Below are 18230 nucleotides of genomic sequence, written 5' to 3'. Positions count from 1 at the left end.
TCATGTGGTGGAACCTTGAGGTCATTTGAGACTCAGAGGCTGTTCAGATTGTAGCCAAAATAAACCTTACCAAATTTTGGTAAATTGACAATATTGTCAAGTTGGCAGGATTCCTTATGCACTTACTAAAGTTTGATAAAAAAAAACTCTCTTTAGCAATTTTACCAAAAAAATGGTATGGTTTAAAATGTTATTAATCTGAACAACCCCATAGTTTACAATTCAGATGATTCAGTTCTTCAATTGCAGTTGCTTCAGCGTAGAAATACTTTAAATGTGTTGCTCCTGTCAACAACCTGAGCTGATAATCAGAATCCTTTTTTTCTTCACTGGGCTATGTGTGTGACGCTTCAGGAAATATTCCTCGGCATAGACACAGATCTGATAAGCAAAATAGGTTAAGAGGTTATACATTTCATAAGGCTATGCATTGCATTCTGTTGCTAGTTTAAAAGGCAGGCAGTGAATACATGTTCAGATACATACTTGACCAGTAGATTTCGTGCTGATAAACTGTGCAACTCTAGGCCAGTCCTGACCAAATCTGCAGAGCCCCAGAAACATGATTGAATAAACGTTTTTTTCACCAATACTAAAGTACTTCCATAGAATGCGATGCAATCTGAATATACAAATTTGCAGTGATCTGCTAGTCAGAAAGCTGAAATCTGGAGATTAACAGGACAATCCAGGTGATCTACATTGGGTGTGTCTAGTTCAGCTATCTGCTAGTCACAAACCTCAAGTTTTCTGAATATTAGCAAAGATTTGTGCGAACATTTGTTTTTCATACCTTCCAATTGCGATCCTGAAATTGACACGCTCTCTGATGCTCCAGCATTCTTGAGGAGGCCGTGCAGCGGCGGTGTACAATGGTGGCATCCTGCGTTTTTGCTGGCTATTCTTCTTGCTCCGCAATGGCGGTAAACGGCGTTTCCCCATTGTTTCCCTTTATCCTCTCATTCAGACCAATCTCGCATTTTGAGTGCCTAAAACATCAAAGCAAATATATAATGCCTTGTGCTGAAAAAACAAGGGATGTATGAGGAGTATCGTACAAATGGTAAGATGAAGAAGAAAAAAGAAGTTCAGTAAAAGTTGGCTGATCTTTTGCATGCTGGTTATGTACTAAGTAAAAACACACTAGTGCTTGTGGAATATTTTTTTCCAGTTTAATTCGTATTGCCTTGTTAGTACATATGTCTGATAAATAAGGTACTGTTTTCATCCTCCTAGTATGTACTGTCAGTTCAGTCATGTTTAGGGGATGGTATGGAAGGGGAAAACAGTGTGATAATTGCAAACGCCTCTCTCTTCTTCGAGTCTTTTTTTTTTTTTTGTCATACTTGGCTCCATTCTCTTCTTAATATAATGATGGATAGCTCTCCAGCGTGTTCGGAAAAAAAAAAAAAAAAACAACTACGAACACCTCATTTCAGGAATTTGGGTCCCCCTCCCTCAAATAGGATACTATTTCGCCCAAAATTTTCAAAAAACTATTTTAAATTTGGTAAAATGTTTTTCACGTTTTTAATTATTCTGGACATTCTAAACCACGTTTAAAATTTTTTGACAGTTTTTTTTGTGATTTCCTTAATATAGAATAGAACCCTGCTCATATAGTTTATGACCAGTCAATTTCGTGCCTGTTTTTTTTTTTTTTTTTTGTTAATTTCATGCTAGGTAGCATAAAGACTCTTACATACTTTTTTTTATCACCATAGGTCTGTATTTGCTCATCAAATCAAAGGCTAATCCACCCCTTGTCACAAGAACATTCTGTAGCAAAACAACCGGAGCACCTAGATTCGTTTTACAAGTTGCAGTTCTTTACCGGCATCGCTTACTTTGTTAATGTAAATTAATGATCTCACTGTTCATACTATTACCTTATTACTCTGATTAATACTCGCAATAATAATAAAACAACACTATACAAATACGAACACATCCTAATAAAGCTTTTGGAGAACCGCACAATAATCTTCCGGCTAGCTCCACAAAATAGTGGGCTAGACAAATTATATCACTCCCTACTATTCGCATTTTCTTAATAAAGCTTCTTGCGCGATAAGTTGATGGCATGAACCACCCTGTGCAAAGACGCAAATACCCCTGGACCTATTGGCTACACACACCGCATCCGTGTCCAAATGTCCATGGGCATAACAGTCATTTTTCCCTCCTCCTCCACGAACATCGTCTTCTTCCCCTCTCGCAAGCTAAAGCTTGCCGTTCTCTTCCAGAAGCTTCCGCCGCCGCCGCCAACCGAGCCGCTCCGATCCTCCCCCCCTCGACTCGGCCGCGGGCGTACGTAGAGGGGGACCGACCAGATGGTGGCGGCGTCGCGCCTCCTCGCGCGGGCGTCGAGGCAATGCGTCGCCGCGGTGGCGGCGTCGGCCGCGAGGCGGCGGCGGTGCCCGGCGGCGGCGCTGTCGCTGCCCGTGGTGACCGCGGCGAAGGCGGCGGCTGCGGAGCCGTGGCTCGGGGTGAGAATCCTTCTATGCTTCCTCTCGTGGTGCTTGTTGTGAAGTTTTAATGTGCTCTTCTTCGCCACCTCTGCGCACGCCGAGATGTCACAAGGGGGATTGGGAGGGTTTTAGGATGTGCCGTTTCAGGTGGCTTGCGCTGTGGAAAATTTGTCTATAGATGTTTTTGTGGAGGGTTTTAGAGTTCTATTCGTATTATTTTATAATGGTGATGGAGAAATTTGAAGAGAATCCGCCCTTAAGTCGCAGGGGTGGCAGATTATTATGTTCAGTAAACTAGTAATTGTCAGAAATTATAGTTTAATGGAGATCAAGTATTTGTTTGTATGAATAGTTTGCTTCTGTAACATGATCGATAATACATCGTAGGAATGACTACGCCACACTCAATTTTATTTCATAAGTGTATCTTTGTTGCAATGCTGCACCAGCTCTGATACAAGCAGGAGTGGGAAGTTGGACGATACCTCATTTTTTTTAGTAATTACGATTAGTATTCAAGAAGAAGACTTGAGTGTATTTTATATACTATGAATGGTTGGTACACCATTGTATCATAGCCATTCAGTTAACATACACTTCCACTATGCAACACTGAGTCCACTAAATATTTTGGGGATTCAACCTGAACTTACTACTCATGCTTGCATATATGTAAACACAAATACCGGCGCATCTTTGAGGACTCCTCATCACTAACTTCAGCAGTCATTGCCATGATAAAAGAATAAATAGTTAGTTGGAAGCAGGTGGATAGCCATCAGCAACTGGATCAACTTGTTGTTCTGGATGTATCACTTTCTTGAATCACACCTGCACCTTTGTATTTTTATGCTCTTGTAGCAAAGAATTAGCAGAGCTCATGCTTTTTATTTTTAAAAATAAAGTTACTTTCTCATCGTTTATTTTGTGAGGTTCCCTGCCCCCAACCCACACACAATATAACTTGAACGGTGTCAGTTATAACTGGAAGACATTGTCATATCCTTTATATTCTTAATTTGGTTACGTACTTTTTTGACAAGCAGGTCCCATATATGTTGAATCAGCCCTTGAGATACTCAACTACCATTTTTCAACGTTTTGGATTTTCATCCACTTCCCCGGAACTAAGTGATAAGGAGGAAAACCAACGCAAGGACCAGGAGAATGCCACAAATGTGTCAAATGAAGGTAGTTCATGTTCAATTGAGAAAACATGACAAGATAGGTTCACAGAACTCCATGTCCCATGGCATAAGCCTATAAGAAGTGAGATTCTAAATGAACTGCATTTCCTGATTCAGGCACTGAAGACGTTGATTTGTCAAAGGAGGATCTGGTGCAGCTAGTTCTTGAGAAGGATGGATTGTTGAAGTCAAAAGATGAAGAAATCAATGATATGAAGGACAAGGTTTTGCGAAGTTATGCAGAAATGGAAAATGTCATAGCTAGGACAAAGCGTGAATCTGAGAACTCAAAAAAGTATGCTGTGCAGGTCTGTTGTCTTTACCTATGCACCTCCATCTTGAAATTTCAAATCACGCAGATGCTGTTATATACTTTATATGTACATTCAGTTGCATTTAAACTGTTAATTCTTGCTTATATAGTCTATGGCAATTATATATGCAGAATTTCTCCAAGAGCCTGTTAGATGTCGCTGACAATTTGACTAGAGCATCATCTGTTGTTAAGGAAAGCTTCTCAAAAATAGATACATCTAAAGATTCTACTGGAGCTGTTCCACTACTAAAAACACTGTTGGAGGGTGTGGACATGACAGATAAACAACTTGGTGAGGTAATCTGTTGCGGATATTATAATTTATGCTTTGATTTTGAAACTTGTGTACAATGCCTTTTAGTAGCATTTCTCTCAACCAATATTCCCACTAATGTATGATGAAACTGACAGTGTACCCTGTATTCAATCTATGCCTTCAAAATTGAACAGGTTTTTAAGAAGTTTGGAGTTGAAAAGTTTGATCCTTTGAATGAGAAATTTGATCCTAGTAGACATTGTGCAATCTTTCAAATTCCTGACCCCTCGAAACCTTCAGGAACTGTAGCTTCTGTTGTAAAGGTATGGAATCGTGCATTTTCTGATATCCATGTTTCTGCATATTGTGGGGAACCTAAGCATCTTGTGGTTAAGCGTTAATCATGATCTATGATTGTATTCTTCTGTTGGATTGGTTGAAATCCTCTTATTTTGAATTTTTTTGGGGTAATTTGTCAATGCTCTTTAGAAGCACCACCATTATAGTTGTGTGACCATTTGTGTAAAGTTCGAACAATTTGCTTGAAGGGCGTTTCTGAACATTAAATTCATGATATTGTTCCGTCACCTGATGTGCACTTATTATGTCACCTAGTGTATCTGAACAATTTGGCACTGTTTTCTTGAATTGTGCTGGATACGTACCTATTCGAATACCCAACCATTTCTTTGGAAGCTGGTGCAGTAATCTTGATGAACTATTTTAGGAACTCCTGTCATAACTTCGACAGAATAGTAGTCACTGGTGGTTAGTTACATGTTATGGTATGGATGTTAACTTCCCTACTGTTTTGATCTCATCTGTATCTCTGCTCACCTTAGAATGTGATGGTTTATGATCTTGTTTTATTTACTCTCTTAGAGTTTCTTATATTTTTAATGCTGGCATATACCTGTTGAAGTAAGGTGTTTGGTTCTGCGTGTCAATCATTTCACTGTTTCAGCCTGAAGTCCCATCTTTAATATGATTCCGTGACATGCCCTGGAATCAGACGTATGAAAATATAGCCTGTCTATTGCAAGTAGATTGTTGTCTGTCTCCTCAGATAAAGGCATATTTATCTTCTTGCTGCCAGTATTCATGACGAAAAAAATGTGATTTCAGGTGGGCTACATGCTACATGACCGTGTTCTGCGCCCTGCAGAAGTCGGTGTTACAGAGGGAGGCCCCACGACCACGGAGGAGGCAGCAGAAAATTCTGAGCAGAAATCGAGTGAGGTTTAAGTTTGCTGCTGTTACTTCACTTAACGAGATAGTTGGAACGATGTCCCATTTTGGTCCTGGAGATGAGGATGAGCCATGTAAGATAAGAGGAGCGTTATTTTTTGTTCTAACCAGCACAAGCTATTGCACTGTAAGCAATGACAATTGTGATTTTGCAAGTGATGCTGCAGCAAAGTGTTTTTTTTTTACTTGTATATGCAAGTGCGTATTTGTATTTCGACGTCATGTCAGCTACAGCAGAGCATGCTTGCTTAAACGGAACATTTATTACAACCTACTCCCTCCCTCCAATAAAAAAACTTCTTACTACAAACCTAGACATAGTCTATATCCAGATTCATAATCAGAAGTTGAATTTTTTTTTGAGACGGAGGGAGTATTGTGATAATTATAAGTTTTCACATGAGATTCTTGTTCTCCAAACATGCTCTGGCCAAGCAAACCATCTTTCAGAACATAACTAGATGCACAACTCTATTATACAAAAAAATGGAAAAAATGCAGCTCATAAAAAGGAAACATGGAAAAGCCAAATGCAATCACCAAAGGCAAACCATTACTAATACTAGCAGGCTAGCAAGATAACACTTGTGCAAAGGCTGCTATTTGCACCAGGTTACAAACCCTATTTCCAATCTGACAAGTTCATGCATTAACACTTGGTGTAATAACATGTTGCTACATCATCAGCACATGGAAGGGGGCATATTGGCATAAGATGCTAATAAGACTACAACTGGCTAATGCATTGTTCTGGACTACAATACACAATTGCTAATGCCTAACACAAGCTAAGAGCTAGGAGATAGATGCTAATAAGATTACATGAGTGGCCTCGCATGACCACGTACGTTCTCATCATCAAAGGACTGGGCGGTTAAAAGGCTTTTCTCTTCAGTCTGTTGTCTGAGCGTTGGTTACTTCCACTGTCACGTTGCTCGTCTGCGCTCAGATCAGCATCGCTGTCGTCATCTGGATCTTCCAACCCAAGGTTCAAATTCAGCTCGGTGCTGCCGCTCTTCTTGGTAGAATTTTGTGCCACGCCTGAAGCCTGAAAGAGGATACATAAATATATGAGTTGCATGGCTTTTCAGAAAGAAAATTTACATGGAAAATTTGAAAAATTCTTTGACATAGCAGGGGTAAACTGATAGTCCCTGAAACAAAGGAATTAAAAGAACATGAGAAACTGAATATACTGTTGAGTGGGAGGGGAATAATGTTCAGAAGCATATATTGTTTTAATTGGTCACAACAGATCCTGTATTAGTTATTTCAACACTAAGGAGAAGAGGCGACCACTGACCACATAACATATGTAAGTGTAACTATTATATACAAATAGTTGGATAGTTACAGCTCAGGAATCAGGATGGGATTACATGAAATTGTTCCGCGATAAGAAATTATTAAAATTTAGAGACTATTCAATTATATGAACAGAAGAGGGAGCACTTCTGTTGTACGGTTTGCTGAGATGGCATCCAGTCAGGAATGGTCTGTGGCTCTGTGCTGCCTACATGGACAAATTTAGCCACAGTGATTCAATTATAAAATCCCATAACTAATAGGCCCAGCATGTCAGCTTCCAACATTTTCCTCTTGCTCCCATTTCCTTTCCTCTATCCTCCCTTTGTTTCTATGCTTTAGCAGAGGAATTGGATAGAGTGGGGAATAAACAGACAGTTTTTCTCTTTGCCTGAATCTATATTTTCCACTCTTAAACCATTTTCGTGGGCTTCAAGGATGCTTATTTTATTAGATCTAATTTGGCTAGTTTCAGCTTTTGCTTCCTACAGTAGTACCGATGCTGCTCCTCTGTTTAGGCAACCCGTTCAGCTCATACATGTTGCCATCGAAGATATGATAGGATGATGTACCAGGAAACCAAATCTTCCATAAAATACTGGTAGGTCCATGGTCACGAGCTCAAGGCCGCAGCAACTCCTGCTGGGATTGCTTCTCACTCCGTTCCTGGATGGGAAGGCAGAGGGGAAAATTTTGACCTGGTAGGAGATCAGTACGCAGCAATGGATGATGAGATTTTCTGGAGGGAGACGGGAGGAAGAGGGAGAGATCCTAATGATAACTGAGGGTGTGTTGAGGTTTAGGAACTAGACTGAAACAATAGCTGAAGGGGATAAATAGATTTATCTACTCCTTAGTAGCAGGCACTTTTTTTCCATGTACACAAATATCTGATATTCCAAATTTGAGTGCATCTAGTAGCTCTGATCTAGATGTAACATGAACAGAAACATCATTGGCAACCAACTAAGGAAAGACAAATAAAACTAAGCCCTATTGAATAATTGAGTGCATTCATAATTATATCATATTACAGATCAGAGTAGAACGCATGAACTAGGCATCCAGCCAATATCCCCGCGGCTAAGATAATGGGATGGTATTCATGCTAATATCAGCTAAGAAACCCCTAGAAGATTATAAGAAAAGAATTACACCACTATAAACCCTAGTAAAACCCAAGTTGATGACCAAACCCTAGCTGCCTAACACATTAACCAACAGATTTTCATAAGACCAGCTTCTCGAATCTAATTGCGCAGATTAAGTGTAAAATGTTCATCCAATCACAAACTGGAATTATCCCTCCCCACCCTAGTTTTTTTTTAACCAAAATCGAAATCCTAAGAAATGGAGAAAACCTAAATGCCAAGCAAATCGGACCCAAACACAAACAATGCAGCGAGCCAATCTACGGAGCCAAGAAGAAGCCTCACCGGAACGAAGCGCCGCCTGGTGGCCGCCGCCGCCGCCGCCGCCACCGCTGCCGACTCGTCGCCGTCGCCGCTGCCACCGCCACCCCCGGCCGAGCCGCCGTTCACCGGGGCCCACCTGAACAGCACCACCTTGTTCCCCCTGGAGACACCCATGGGGCCCATCATCCCGGCGTACCCCGCCCCGCCGGCGGCGATGGGGACCCAGGCCTTGCGCCACTTCCTGACGGGCCCGCTGAAGGAGGAGGCGGTGTTCCCGACGGGGCCGTACCGCGTCGACGAGCGGCTCAGGCGGGCGCCCACGGTGTCCATCGGCCTGCCGGACGGGAAGCTCGCCGCGGCGACGGCGGCGGCGACGTCGGCGATGGCGGCGGCGAGGCGGGTGAAGTGGAGGCGGCGGTGCGGGAAATGACTCGGAGGGAGGAGATGAGAAGAGGAATTTTTTTTTTCGCCGAGAGAATGACAAGTGGGGCCCACAAGAACAAAAAGGAGAGATCCGCACTACACGAGATGGAACGCGAGCACAAATGAGGAATTATAATATCTTTAATTTAATTAAATAAAATAAAAATGCAACCCATTGACAAATTTGAATTATATATCTTAATTTAGATTTATTTTAAAAATTTCACAGTTTTGCACCAGAAAACAAAACTATATACAATCTCTTTTTTTCGCTTAATCATGTATCATGCATACAAGCCGTGGAGCAAAACAGTTTAAACTACAACTCTACTTTATTTGAGGATCTAGAGATTTAAGAATTGTTAAATTCTAGAAGCTAAGAACATAGATGCTAGAAACTCTCGCAAAAAGATCTTACTAGATTATTTCAAGTAACCTTAACTAGGTATTTTTTTTCTAAGAAAGCACGATCATGCGAAAACCTAGCCTGTTCAAGGCCAACAATGATGATACTTTAGGGTGCCACGACACTCTTTGGTGATGTTGCTGTGAAAATATTTCTCTTTGATGGAATCTTTAGGTGAAAATCACATCCTGGCTTTCCAGGATGGGCAGTGGCAAAGCCAGAATGAAAATTACTAAGGGCCATTATGCTCATCTGACTCATAAAGTAACATTCTCAGATGTCCAATTTAGCTTGGTTGGGATGTTCCACATGGTATAAATACTGTCACGTCCGGAAATTCACTAGTAATTTCCAAACTTATTTGTGCATAAAACCCTCGTCCAGGAATCAGTCGAGGTATACAAACTAACAATTTAATATACAAATCTATCATAATAATAACGTTACATACTTACAAAAGAAAAGAAAACAACAGCGGAATTAACGGTCTAGCGATGGCTTCAGCTCCACTCCCACAGGCAGCTCAACTGGGGTATAAGCCAAATGTCTTCTCCTTCTGGATCCTTTTTCTTCAACTGAGGGTTGATTGATTATTGCAAGAATGAGCATATGACATACTCAACAAGCCACACAGCAAATATGCAAGTGCACAAGTATACCAAAGGATGGCATAATATAGGGTTCATTCGCGAAAGCAGCATTTAGCAAAGAGTTGAGAATTTGTAAAATAGTAAAGTAATTAATCATCAATATTAATCAACACTGAACAGCACACCCAGGCTGCATAGGCCCAACCAAACCTGAACAACCAACCCCGGTCGTACAGATCAAACCTCCAAACCAGGAATTATCCATTCCAAACCAGGAGTCAAATTAATTATCACATTATTACCATTAATGAGTAGTGTGAGACTAATCACGAAAAACATTGTTAGACCCGCCCATAACCGCGGGCACGGCTATTCGAATAGTTTTACTCTGGCTAGAGATGTACCACTATACCCACAAGACACAGCCTCAACATCATGTCTACCATGCGTCGCGATACCGGAAAGTACCCGAATAGAGGCTGTGACAATACCCCCTGCACAATACAACTCACCACAGTGCACCATTCCTGGATCATAATCTATAAATATAACCAGAGGCATGGACTCCCCAGCGACCCCACGGACTTCTCGTCGCTTCTCAGTCTGGTGTCCCGTAATGAATCATGCTATACAAAAGGTAAAGCCGTTGCCTACGCTGGCTTGTGGTTGGCACGGTTAATGTTTCACAACAGTAGTCGCGAACCGGTCCTTAATTGCCATGAGCACGACCTTCAAAACCATGTGCTCACAACCCACCTTAAACAGGTTTTAATTCTCAATTAATTAACATTACACGATTAACCATCGTGAGCTACCATTAAATATAACCATAATTAATAATGTAATATGATTTATGATTTATCTCATTAATTAGCTAATGTTTCTAAGCATGGCTAAGCAATTATAGCAATTATATATATATATATATATATATATATATATAGCATTTAGCTGAACCAAACCAATATATAAGGTTCTAGCTAATCAAATTATAACCCATAGAAAAATAAAGTCATCTTCGGCCATTAATTAATTTGGGAAAGTCTCACCACCCGATGACATTCGAAAATAATGCATAAGTTGAAATAAAACATTAGCTTTAAATAGGTTTAACATACTCAAAGGGTTGTTTGGGATCTGTGTGACTTGCCTTGAACTTCCGTAAACACTTCCGAACCTTCCTCGACGAAAACGCTCTCTTCCAGAACATCGGAAACTAAAGAAATGAACAAAATCAACAAAACAGTTAAAAAACAAGCATAAACAGTACATGTGGATATTTTTAACATGTAGATCTTGATTTTAGAAAAATTTAGCAACTTGAACCACTCGAATCCGAGTTACGATGATTTTGTTATGAATTTCCGAAGTTTAATCGATTTTCATCTAAAAAGAAAACCGAGAAAAAAGGGAATATGACGTCATGATGACATCATCAACGTCGGCTCGACATAGGCGACGACCTCGCCGGCGCTAGGAGACTCGGCCGGACTTTTGGAGGGCACCTACGCGTAGAGGACGACGACGCGATCTCAACGATACTCACCAACGCGATGAACGACGACGGATGACGGCCGGCGGCGAGCTTGTGCGGCGGCGGCGGTTCGGTCGACGGCGGCGACGGGTCTCCGGCGACCGGCGACAGCGGGGAGAGGGCGGCCGAGGTTCCTCACCTCCGTGCGCACCTAACGGTGGCGAGGGGAAGCGGCGGCGACGACGGAATCGACGGCGCGGCGCGGCTGGGCGTCGGCCGGTGACGGCGGCGGCTTGCTCGGCGTGGCGGCGGCGCTACGGAGCACGAGAGAACTCGGGAGATGGGACAAACGAAAGAGGGCGACTAGGGGGTCCTTTTTATAGCTTTGGATTAGAGAGATCGGACTCCAAACGAGAGGATTTGAGCCGGAAAATCCGAGGGTTAGTTGGAGAGATAAACTCGAAAACGAATTCGATTCCGCGTTGATTTCTTCGGGATAAAGTCCGATTCTTGGGGGAAAGGATAGAGGAGGATAAAGGAAATATTTCTCCTCAACTAATTTTAGGAAAACACAAGAGAAAAGGTCGGATTTGGAGGGGAAAAACCGAGCCCACTCGGTCTCAGTTCGGCTGCTAGAGGTAGAAGATGAACAGTGTTGAGGGAGGCAAATTAGACTTTTTCGGTTGGCTGAGAACAGAACAGAGCAACTTGACTTGGGCCGGCTTGGGCTGCACAGCACGCGCGCGAGGGAGAGAGATGTTGGACTGAAATCAGCCCAACGGCTTAGGAGAAGATTTAAAAACCTTTTCTAACTAAAATAATCACTGAAATGATCTTTGAATTGTTAAAAATACTTCCAATGCTCAAATACTTGGACACTCAAAGTACTTAATAAAATTATAATCAGACCATTTAATGATTAATTTAATATGCGGATAATTACTGAAATGTTCTTTATATGATTAAAATTAGGAATTGAGCTCCGAAAAATCCGAGAAAATTCCAGAGAGTATAATTAATCATGGAGAATTTAATAAAAATTAAATCCATCCATGCTTTATATTTAAGAAATTTTATTTCCCACATTTAACTTCACTTGTAAATTAATGAACATTTAATATAAATTCTAATAATAATTTATTAAATAATTTATAAATCCTAAAAAAAATCAGGATGTGACAAATACATAGCTTATATCTGTAAAGAAATTTTTTACCGGTGTCCAAGGACCCTTGTTGGCCTTAATAGGTATGCCCCTGAGGATGGGTGACAGCAGCGTTCTCGACGTCTTAACCTTCATGGAGGAGCCGTTTGAAGATCTGTTCAATTTTAGCCTTTCCTTGAGAACTTTGTCCTCTTCCGGCGGTGCCCTGATATAACAAGTTGACCACGTTGATGGACCGATCAGGGAAAAGTGATTCCATCTTTTTTCTTAACCGTTCCCTCTACAGCCAACCCAAAGACATCCATGGAGTTTTGGTTTTTTGGGGGCCTTGTTCCCGTTTGCTTCTCAGCAATTGGTTTTAGGCATGTGACATGACTACTTTTTTTTTTCTGACTTAGTCTCCCAAGGCTATTAAAAATATTATTCAAAAAATTTGCCCATAGATCATCACATAGCCCTTGTAAAAAGAAGAAGAGCCCTTATTGTCACAGTAGATGGCATTTTGACAATCTACGATTCGCAACTACCATTCCATTTGAACGCTGAGCTTTTATAAGTAGCTACTCTATCCGTTTCATATTTTTTTATAAGCAGCTTAGCTTACACAGATAAAGGAACAAACAGAAACACAAGAACCATTCTACCATCACATACTGGCATTTCCTAGCAGGAATGGATATGCATTCTTCGGACAGTTTGTACAAATGCCAACTACAAAACTTCCTGCATTTGCATTCTGACAACAATAAATACTCAGGCACACCATTTGCATATCATTCTCCAGCACAGGATTTCCTAGGGGGCAAACGGGCTAGCAACAAAATTTTACATCATGGACCAACGCACACCCATGTTATGAAAGGAGTGGCCTCATCTACACCACTCCCTTCACAGGGGCATTTTCTCAAGCTCAAATGTGAGCCACTCTCTTGGCTTACAAATGATAGGACTGGGGACATAAAATCAATTTATACATCTCGAAAGCACTCCTGGCTTAAGAGTCTTGTAAAGCATGAGCTCAGCTCATCTCAGAAAATGGGAGCTCGCAAGACTTGATCCGCCGGTGCTTGTTTGCAGGATATGCTGTACCCACTGCTGAATCTGCGGCCTCACAGAAAGTAATCTGGCGCTGGCCTCTTTGCAGGAACACCTCTTGATTCCTGAATGCACATATGGGCAAATTTAGATGCTAATCAATAATGTGTTCAAGAGGTAATGATAAAGGTCGTTAACACATACATGTGGGGCAGCTTCAAATACACGGAACTGCTTATTCAAATTCTCATCAAGCTCTAGGATTGCAGCAACATTGCCACACCTGACAATTTCAAAGGGTTAAGAACACTGTGAGGGGATTAAAATACAAGAATCACAGATCTGCAAAAGCATAGCCCACACAAAGGTTATTTTTAGCAACCCAAACATAATAATATACAAAAAGATCAGAACAGTAGAAACCATAAATAGCTGTGTTCAAGATATTAATAGAACAATAGACCATCTTATGTTATCGATCTTTTTATTTTTTCACACAATCAGTATACCCCCATCTGATCCTCATTGCCTGCAAGCCAATCCATTCCCAACCCATTTTGGGTAGTACTAGTGATCAAAACAAACATGGACCATCTGATCATTGTCAACAGATAAAATATACAGGATTGATCACTTCAAAAATAATTATAATGTTAGCTGAATAATAAGGTACCTGTAGCAGTAGTTAGGAGCAGACCATACAGTGACAATCTTGTTATTGAACATCCACTTAAACCCTTCCATGACTAGTTGATGAGCACGGCAAATATAGTCTATGTTGTTTGTGTGGTTAAAAGAAGAAACAACATTTCCACCAAATAGGAATCCTGCACCTCGTGGACTTAATCCCCAACCATCTACAGCATCCTCTGGATCAGACCAAAGAAGGTCACACATGGCCCCATCATGAGGTACTTCTTGCTTGCGATCTATTACTCTTATCTGTTGGAGGGTACATGATATGTCAATAACAGAAATAGAATGCATAAATTAAAAATAAAAATGGAGAATAACTTGCCTGATCAAGAGTTGTAATATTAGGAGAAAGGCCTCCATGGACACTAAATATTTTGTTCTCAATGAGTGCAGACAAACTGAAGGGAGAAATAAGCTGCAATCAGTTTTTGTATATTTTAAACTAAAGAAGCAAAATTCTTAATTCATAACAAAAAAAGTAAGAAAGTTGCCTTAAATAGTCGAATATATCTGTGCAATATCTCCAGACATTCACTGAGCCGTATTTACGAAGACACTCATCATAGAAACCATAGACCTGCAGAGAATGCATAAGCTCAATGACAAGATATTTTTTTTCATAACATTAGTGTAGTATGAGCTTAAAAGGATTCCTTACTTGTGTAATCTGTCTGCTCTCATGGTTTCCTCGTATTAAAGTTATACGATCTGGGTATCTAACCTGTATGCATATTTACCACAGCAGTTAGGATGGGTAACTAAATAACATGAACTTGAAACTTCAAACAGAACAACTGTTTAGGATATCAATTGTTTATGTTAGTTTTTCATCCTTCCAGGGTTTTCTAGCAAATCAGGTTAGTTCTGGATACATTCTTTTTTATTTTCTTGTTGATGACTGAATTATAGTTTCATTTATATCACTTATTTTTTTAGCTTTTTCATGAATAGAAATGGCTAGTGGGTGGCTGAGTTTGTAGTTAACATTTAACAACCTTACAGTTATACATTCAATACATAAATCATGTGCAAATGACATTACTAAAATATTCGCCCCAATTCAAGCTAGGCATTATTGCAAATAATAGTCAACATATACTCTGCAAATCTATTCTAGCAAAAGAAGTTATCTATAATTAGAGATATTATAATTAACTCATGTTATTCCACAATATAGAGGTTTCATGGAATCAGCATAAATTTGTATGTTACGATTTCAATCTGGCCATCAGCCATTGTTCCAAAAACAGGTTTCTACTTAACTAGGTCATATACCCAGCTATACATGAGGAGCATTGTGACCATTTTCCTTAATTTATCTGTATAAACACTAAAAGCATGGTAATTGAATGTGTACTCCTTACAATTTCTTTGGAGAATAGCATCAACATATATTGCAAGATACAAACAAGTAGATACACCAAAAATTCTTAAAAGTGTCAACAGCATACCTTTAAGGCCAACAGAAGCAAAAATGTTTCAACAGAATAAAATCCTCGATCAACAAAATCCCCAAGGAACAAGTAGTTTGTCTTTGGGCAGTCACCCCCAACTTTGAATAGTTCTTTCATGTCATAGAATTGTCCATGAATATCTCCACATATCTGAGTGCAGCAGAAAAATATTACTTAGCGCAATAACATTTTTTCTGAACTTATGGAGAAATAACTAATGAAATATCCAGTAGTAAGATATTTGCTGTATCATACCCCCATTAACACTAGGATAATGACCCAGGAAGAATGTTCCAATTACATGATGCAAGTATGCTTTGCAACTAAGCTTGGCATTAACTGGTTATTTTGGGTTATTAGGTTGTGTTCAGTCAATAAAATTCTACCATGAGGTTGGGAGACTGGATTACCCTACCTACGTGGGACTGATATGCTATTGTGCAAGTCCAAAACTCCTCTATTTTACAATATAAATCATTTCAGGACTCTAGCTTTGTTTGATAATAAAAGTTGCTTTTACATTAATTTACCATCCTTCCATCCAATACATATCATTTAACCGCAATTCGTGCCTAATCAATGCTTTCTTGTGCACCAATACAACAAAAATAAGATTAGATCATGTTTCACATAATGCTTTTGCAAAGAGCTAGAATGATTTAACTTATGAAATCAAGTAGAAAAATGGCAGCTGTATCAACATAATCTTCAGAATATTAAGTTAATTCAGTTTGACACTATTTCAAGAGAAAGAACGACTGCCAGGCTATGGAGCTTGTCTTTTGGAAAAATGATGGAGCCTACTGTAGCTTTATCCCAGCTTTACAAGAATTCCAAGAGAAATGTGTTTACAAGAATTAATGGAAGCTGTAGCTTTAAGTTAACCAAGTAGAAAATGGCAGCTGTATCAACATAATTTTCAGAATAAAATACAACCAGACAGAGAAAGTCATTACAAAAAGACAGCGTAAAAATAACAACACTACTCTAGCTTTATTCTGCAAGCAAATGCTGCTGCAAACAAAATTGTAGATTCAAGATTTCAAGTTAGTGGAGCAATCTATCTATATACTTATCATCTGCATATAAACTCACGCAGCTGTGCAGTGTTTAATGGTTGGAATGTTGGATAAACACATGTATGCTGGAGTGAATAGTTGTTGCATGTATTCACTGAACCAAGTTACCAGTTCCTCATAGAAATAAGTCTCCAATTCCTAAATTTAACTCCAGGAATTGGGTCTGAAGTGGAGTTGTGGAGCTGCCCAAACCCAGCTCCACCTCTCTAGTTCATTTTGTGAGAGAGCTCCACCCAGCTCCACTCCCATTTTAGGTAGAGCTGAAACTGTTTGGCTAGGCTCTAGCTCCAAGAGAGGTGGAGCTGGAGCTGGAGCTGTGCCAAACAGGCCCTAAATCTTCCAAACAATGCAGATACAATCAGATCGGCTGCAATTCTAAAAGAAGTTGATTTCAAGGATTTAATCGAGTAGAAGTTACAGCCTTTCATGTTCCAATAATTGCTGTCAGATCAAACAATTAGGTAAACAAATAAATACAACAAACTAAGTTACTAAAACATGCAAGAATCCAAATCGCAAAATGTGGAAAAATCCTCAGCACTTGAGATCTCTAGGGTACTTACACACTTCCATGAACCATTTCAAATCATGGAAAGTGTGACCAATTCAACTAGTACACCAGCAATCAAGCACAAAAATGCACTAAATACCCAAACCACCACATTGCTGCACACACAATACCAGCAATTTTCACCAAAGCCCTGGAACTGAACAGGAAAAAAGAATATAGATATGCCTCCCAATAAATCGGGACATTACATAAGCATAACCATCGAGCTAAGCATACACATTACAGCAGCATTCCCCCCAACGACGCAGCAAGAAAGTCTAACATTTTCCTCGCAAAACCACAATCCTAAGGACGATGATACAAGCATATCCAGTGGATACAGGCAAACCCTAGAACCGTAATCCAAGCACGAGCTCATCACAATCACAGGGGAGTTACGCCCACAAATCCAGCTACCGAAACCAGTAGAATCGAATTCTTCTTACTCCTCATCAGCAAAGCTCATCGTAATCGCCCAAAAATCGTCAGAAGCGAATCGAACGAAACTGAGATGGAAGGGGAAGGGTGGGGGAAGGGGGGCGGTCACCGTGACGGGGGCGTCGACGCGCTGGACGTTGCTCTCCTCGACGAGGATCTCCATGGCCTTGAGGCAGAGCGCCTTGACCTCCGCCTCCGTCAGCGGCTCGCACCGCTTCAGCTGCTCGATCTGCCGGTCCAGATCCGACGTCCCCATCCTCCCACCCACCCACCTCTTCCCCCCTCCCCGAGAGCTTCCAGAAGGTTCCGGAGGGCGGGGTGGCGCGCACCTGGAGCTTCCACGCCGCCTTGGCCGCCGCTTCTGGAAGGTTCTAGGGCGCGGAGGCGGAGGAAGGGAGGAGGCGGGGGGGGGGGGGGGGGGGGGGGGGGGGGCGCGCGTGCGGGGAGGGGCGGGTCGGGTGGGGGACAAGGGTTTCGGGCGCGGTAAGGTTACCACCATTCTGCCCCTTTTTTTCTTTTTTGGGGTTAGCTTTTTTTTTTCTGGCCCAAGCTAGAGGCGGTGAGCTTACCAGAATGCTGCTGGTTGCTTACTAATACTATGGGGCCTGTTTGGAACAAGCTCCGTCAAACAGTTTCAGCTTCACTTAGAATGGGAGCGAAATTAGAGAGGTAGATCTAGATTTAGACAGCTTCACAACTCCACTCTAGACTCAACTCCTAGA

The 18230-nt window shown here is 40.9% G+C and overlaps 3 protein-coding genes across 3 annotated transcripts; 1 reads left to right on the top strand and 2 right to left on the bottom strand.

Annotated features, from left to right (window-relative positions):
- Positions 1–2219: 2219 nt before the first annotated feature.
- On the top strand, positions 2220–5897 carry LOC127785210 (grpE protein homolog 2, mitochondrial-like). Its single transcript, XM_052312641.1, has 6 exons — positions 2220–2489; positions 3518–3662; positions 3776–3966; positions 4104–4271; positions 4425–4553; positions 5356–5897. The coding sequence occupies exons 1-6, from the start codon at positions 2334–2336 to the stop codon at positions 5473–5475; spliced, it is 909 nt and encodes a 302-aa protein (XP_052168601.1). The 5' UTR covers positions 2220–2333; the 3' UTR covers positions 5476–5897.
- A 112-nt stretch (positions 5898–6009) lies between these two features.
- Positions 6010–8680, bottom strand: LOC127785212 (uncharacterized). Its single transcript, XM_052312642.1, has 2 exons — positions 8220–8680; positions 6010–6526 (listed from the first exon to the last, which is right to left on the bottom strand). The coding sequence occupies exons 1-2, from the start codon at positions 8526–8528 to the stop codon at positions 6353–6355; spliced, it is 483 nt and encodes a 160-aa protein (XP_052168602.1). The 5' UTR covers positions 8529–8680; the 3' UTR covers positions 6010–6352.
- Positions 8681–12968: 4288 nt separating this feature from the next.
- LOC127784659 (serine/threonine-protein phosphatase PP-X isozyme 2) lies at positions 12969–17911 on the bottom strand. Its single transcript, XM_052312002.1, has 8 exons — positions 17618–17911; positions 15439–15591; positions 14646–14708; positions 14479–14564; positions 14310–14385; positions 13965–14233; positions 13496–13574; positions 12969–13416 (listed from the first exon to the last, which is right to left on the bottom strand). The coding sequence occupies exons 1-8, from the start codon at positions 17762–17764 to the stop codon at positions 13366–13368; spliced, it is 924 nt and encodes a 307-aa protein (XP_052167962.1). The 5' UTR covers positions 17765–17911; the 3' UTR covers positions 12969–13365.
- Positions 17912–18230: the final 319 nt, after the last annotated feature.

The sequence above is a fragment of the Oryza glaberrima genome, chromosome 9, assembly GCF_000147395.1.
Source record: "Oryza glaberrima chromosome 9, OglaRS2, whole genome shotgun sequence".
NCBI lineage: Eukaryota > Viridiplantae > Streptophyta > Magnoliopsida > Poales > Poaceae > Oryza > Oryza glaberrima.
Note: the sequence above shows the minus strand (reverse complement) of the source record. Positions and strands in the feature narration are given on the sequence as shown.

What these genes read in the sequence shown, in the direction of transcription:
- LOC127785212 (XM_052312642.1), bottom strand. Translation starts at nt 8,528, where the DNA reads ATGGACACCGTGGGCGCCCGCCTGAGCCGCTCGTCGACGCGGTACGGC. An exon ending in CCAGGCGGCGCTTCGTTCCG is followed by an intron (nt 6,527 to 8,219) that starts GTGAGGCTTCTT and finishes ATCCTCTTTCAG; the next exon opens with GCTTCAGGCGTGGCACAAAA.
- LOC127785210 (XM_052312641.1), top strand. Translation starts at nt 2,334, where the DNA reads ATGGTGGCGGCGTCGCGCCTCCTCGCGCGGGCGTCGAGGCAATGCGTC. An exon ending in CTGCGGAGCCGTGGCTCGGG is followed by an intron (nt 2,490 to 3,517) that starts GTGAGAATCCTT and finishes TTTGACAAGCAG; the next exon opens with GTCCCATATATGTTGAATCA. An exon ending in CAGATAAACAACTTGGTGAG is followed by an intron (nt 4,272 to 4,424) that starts GTAATCTGTTGC and finishes AAAATTGAACAG; the next exon opens with GTTTTTAAGAAGTTTGGAGT.
- LOC127784659 (XM_052312002.1), bottom strand. Translation starts at nt 17,764, where the DNA reads ATGGGGACGTCGGATCTGGACCGGCAGATCGAGCAGCTGAAGCGGTGC. An exon ending in GATATATTCGACTATTTAAG is followed by an intron (nt 14,386 to 14,478) that starts GCAACTTTCTTA and finishes TTCTCCCTTCAG; the next exon opens with TTTGTCTGCACTCATTGAGA. An exon ending in TATTTGAAGCTGCCCCACAT is followed by an intron (nt 13,417 to 13,495) that starts GTATGTGTTAAC and finishes ATGTGCATTCAG; the next exon opens with GAATCAAGAGGTGTTCCTGC.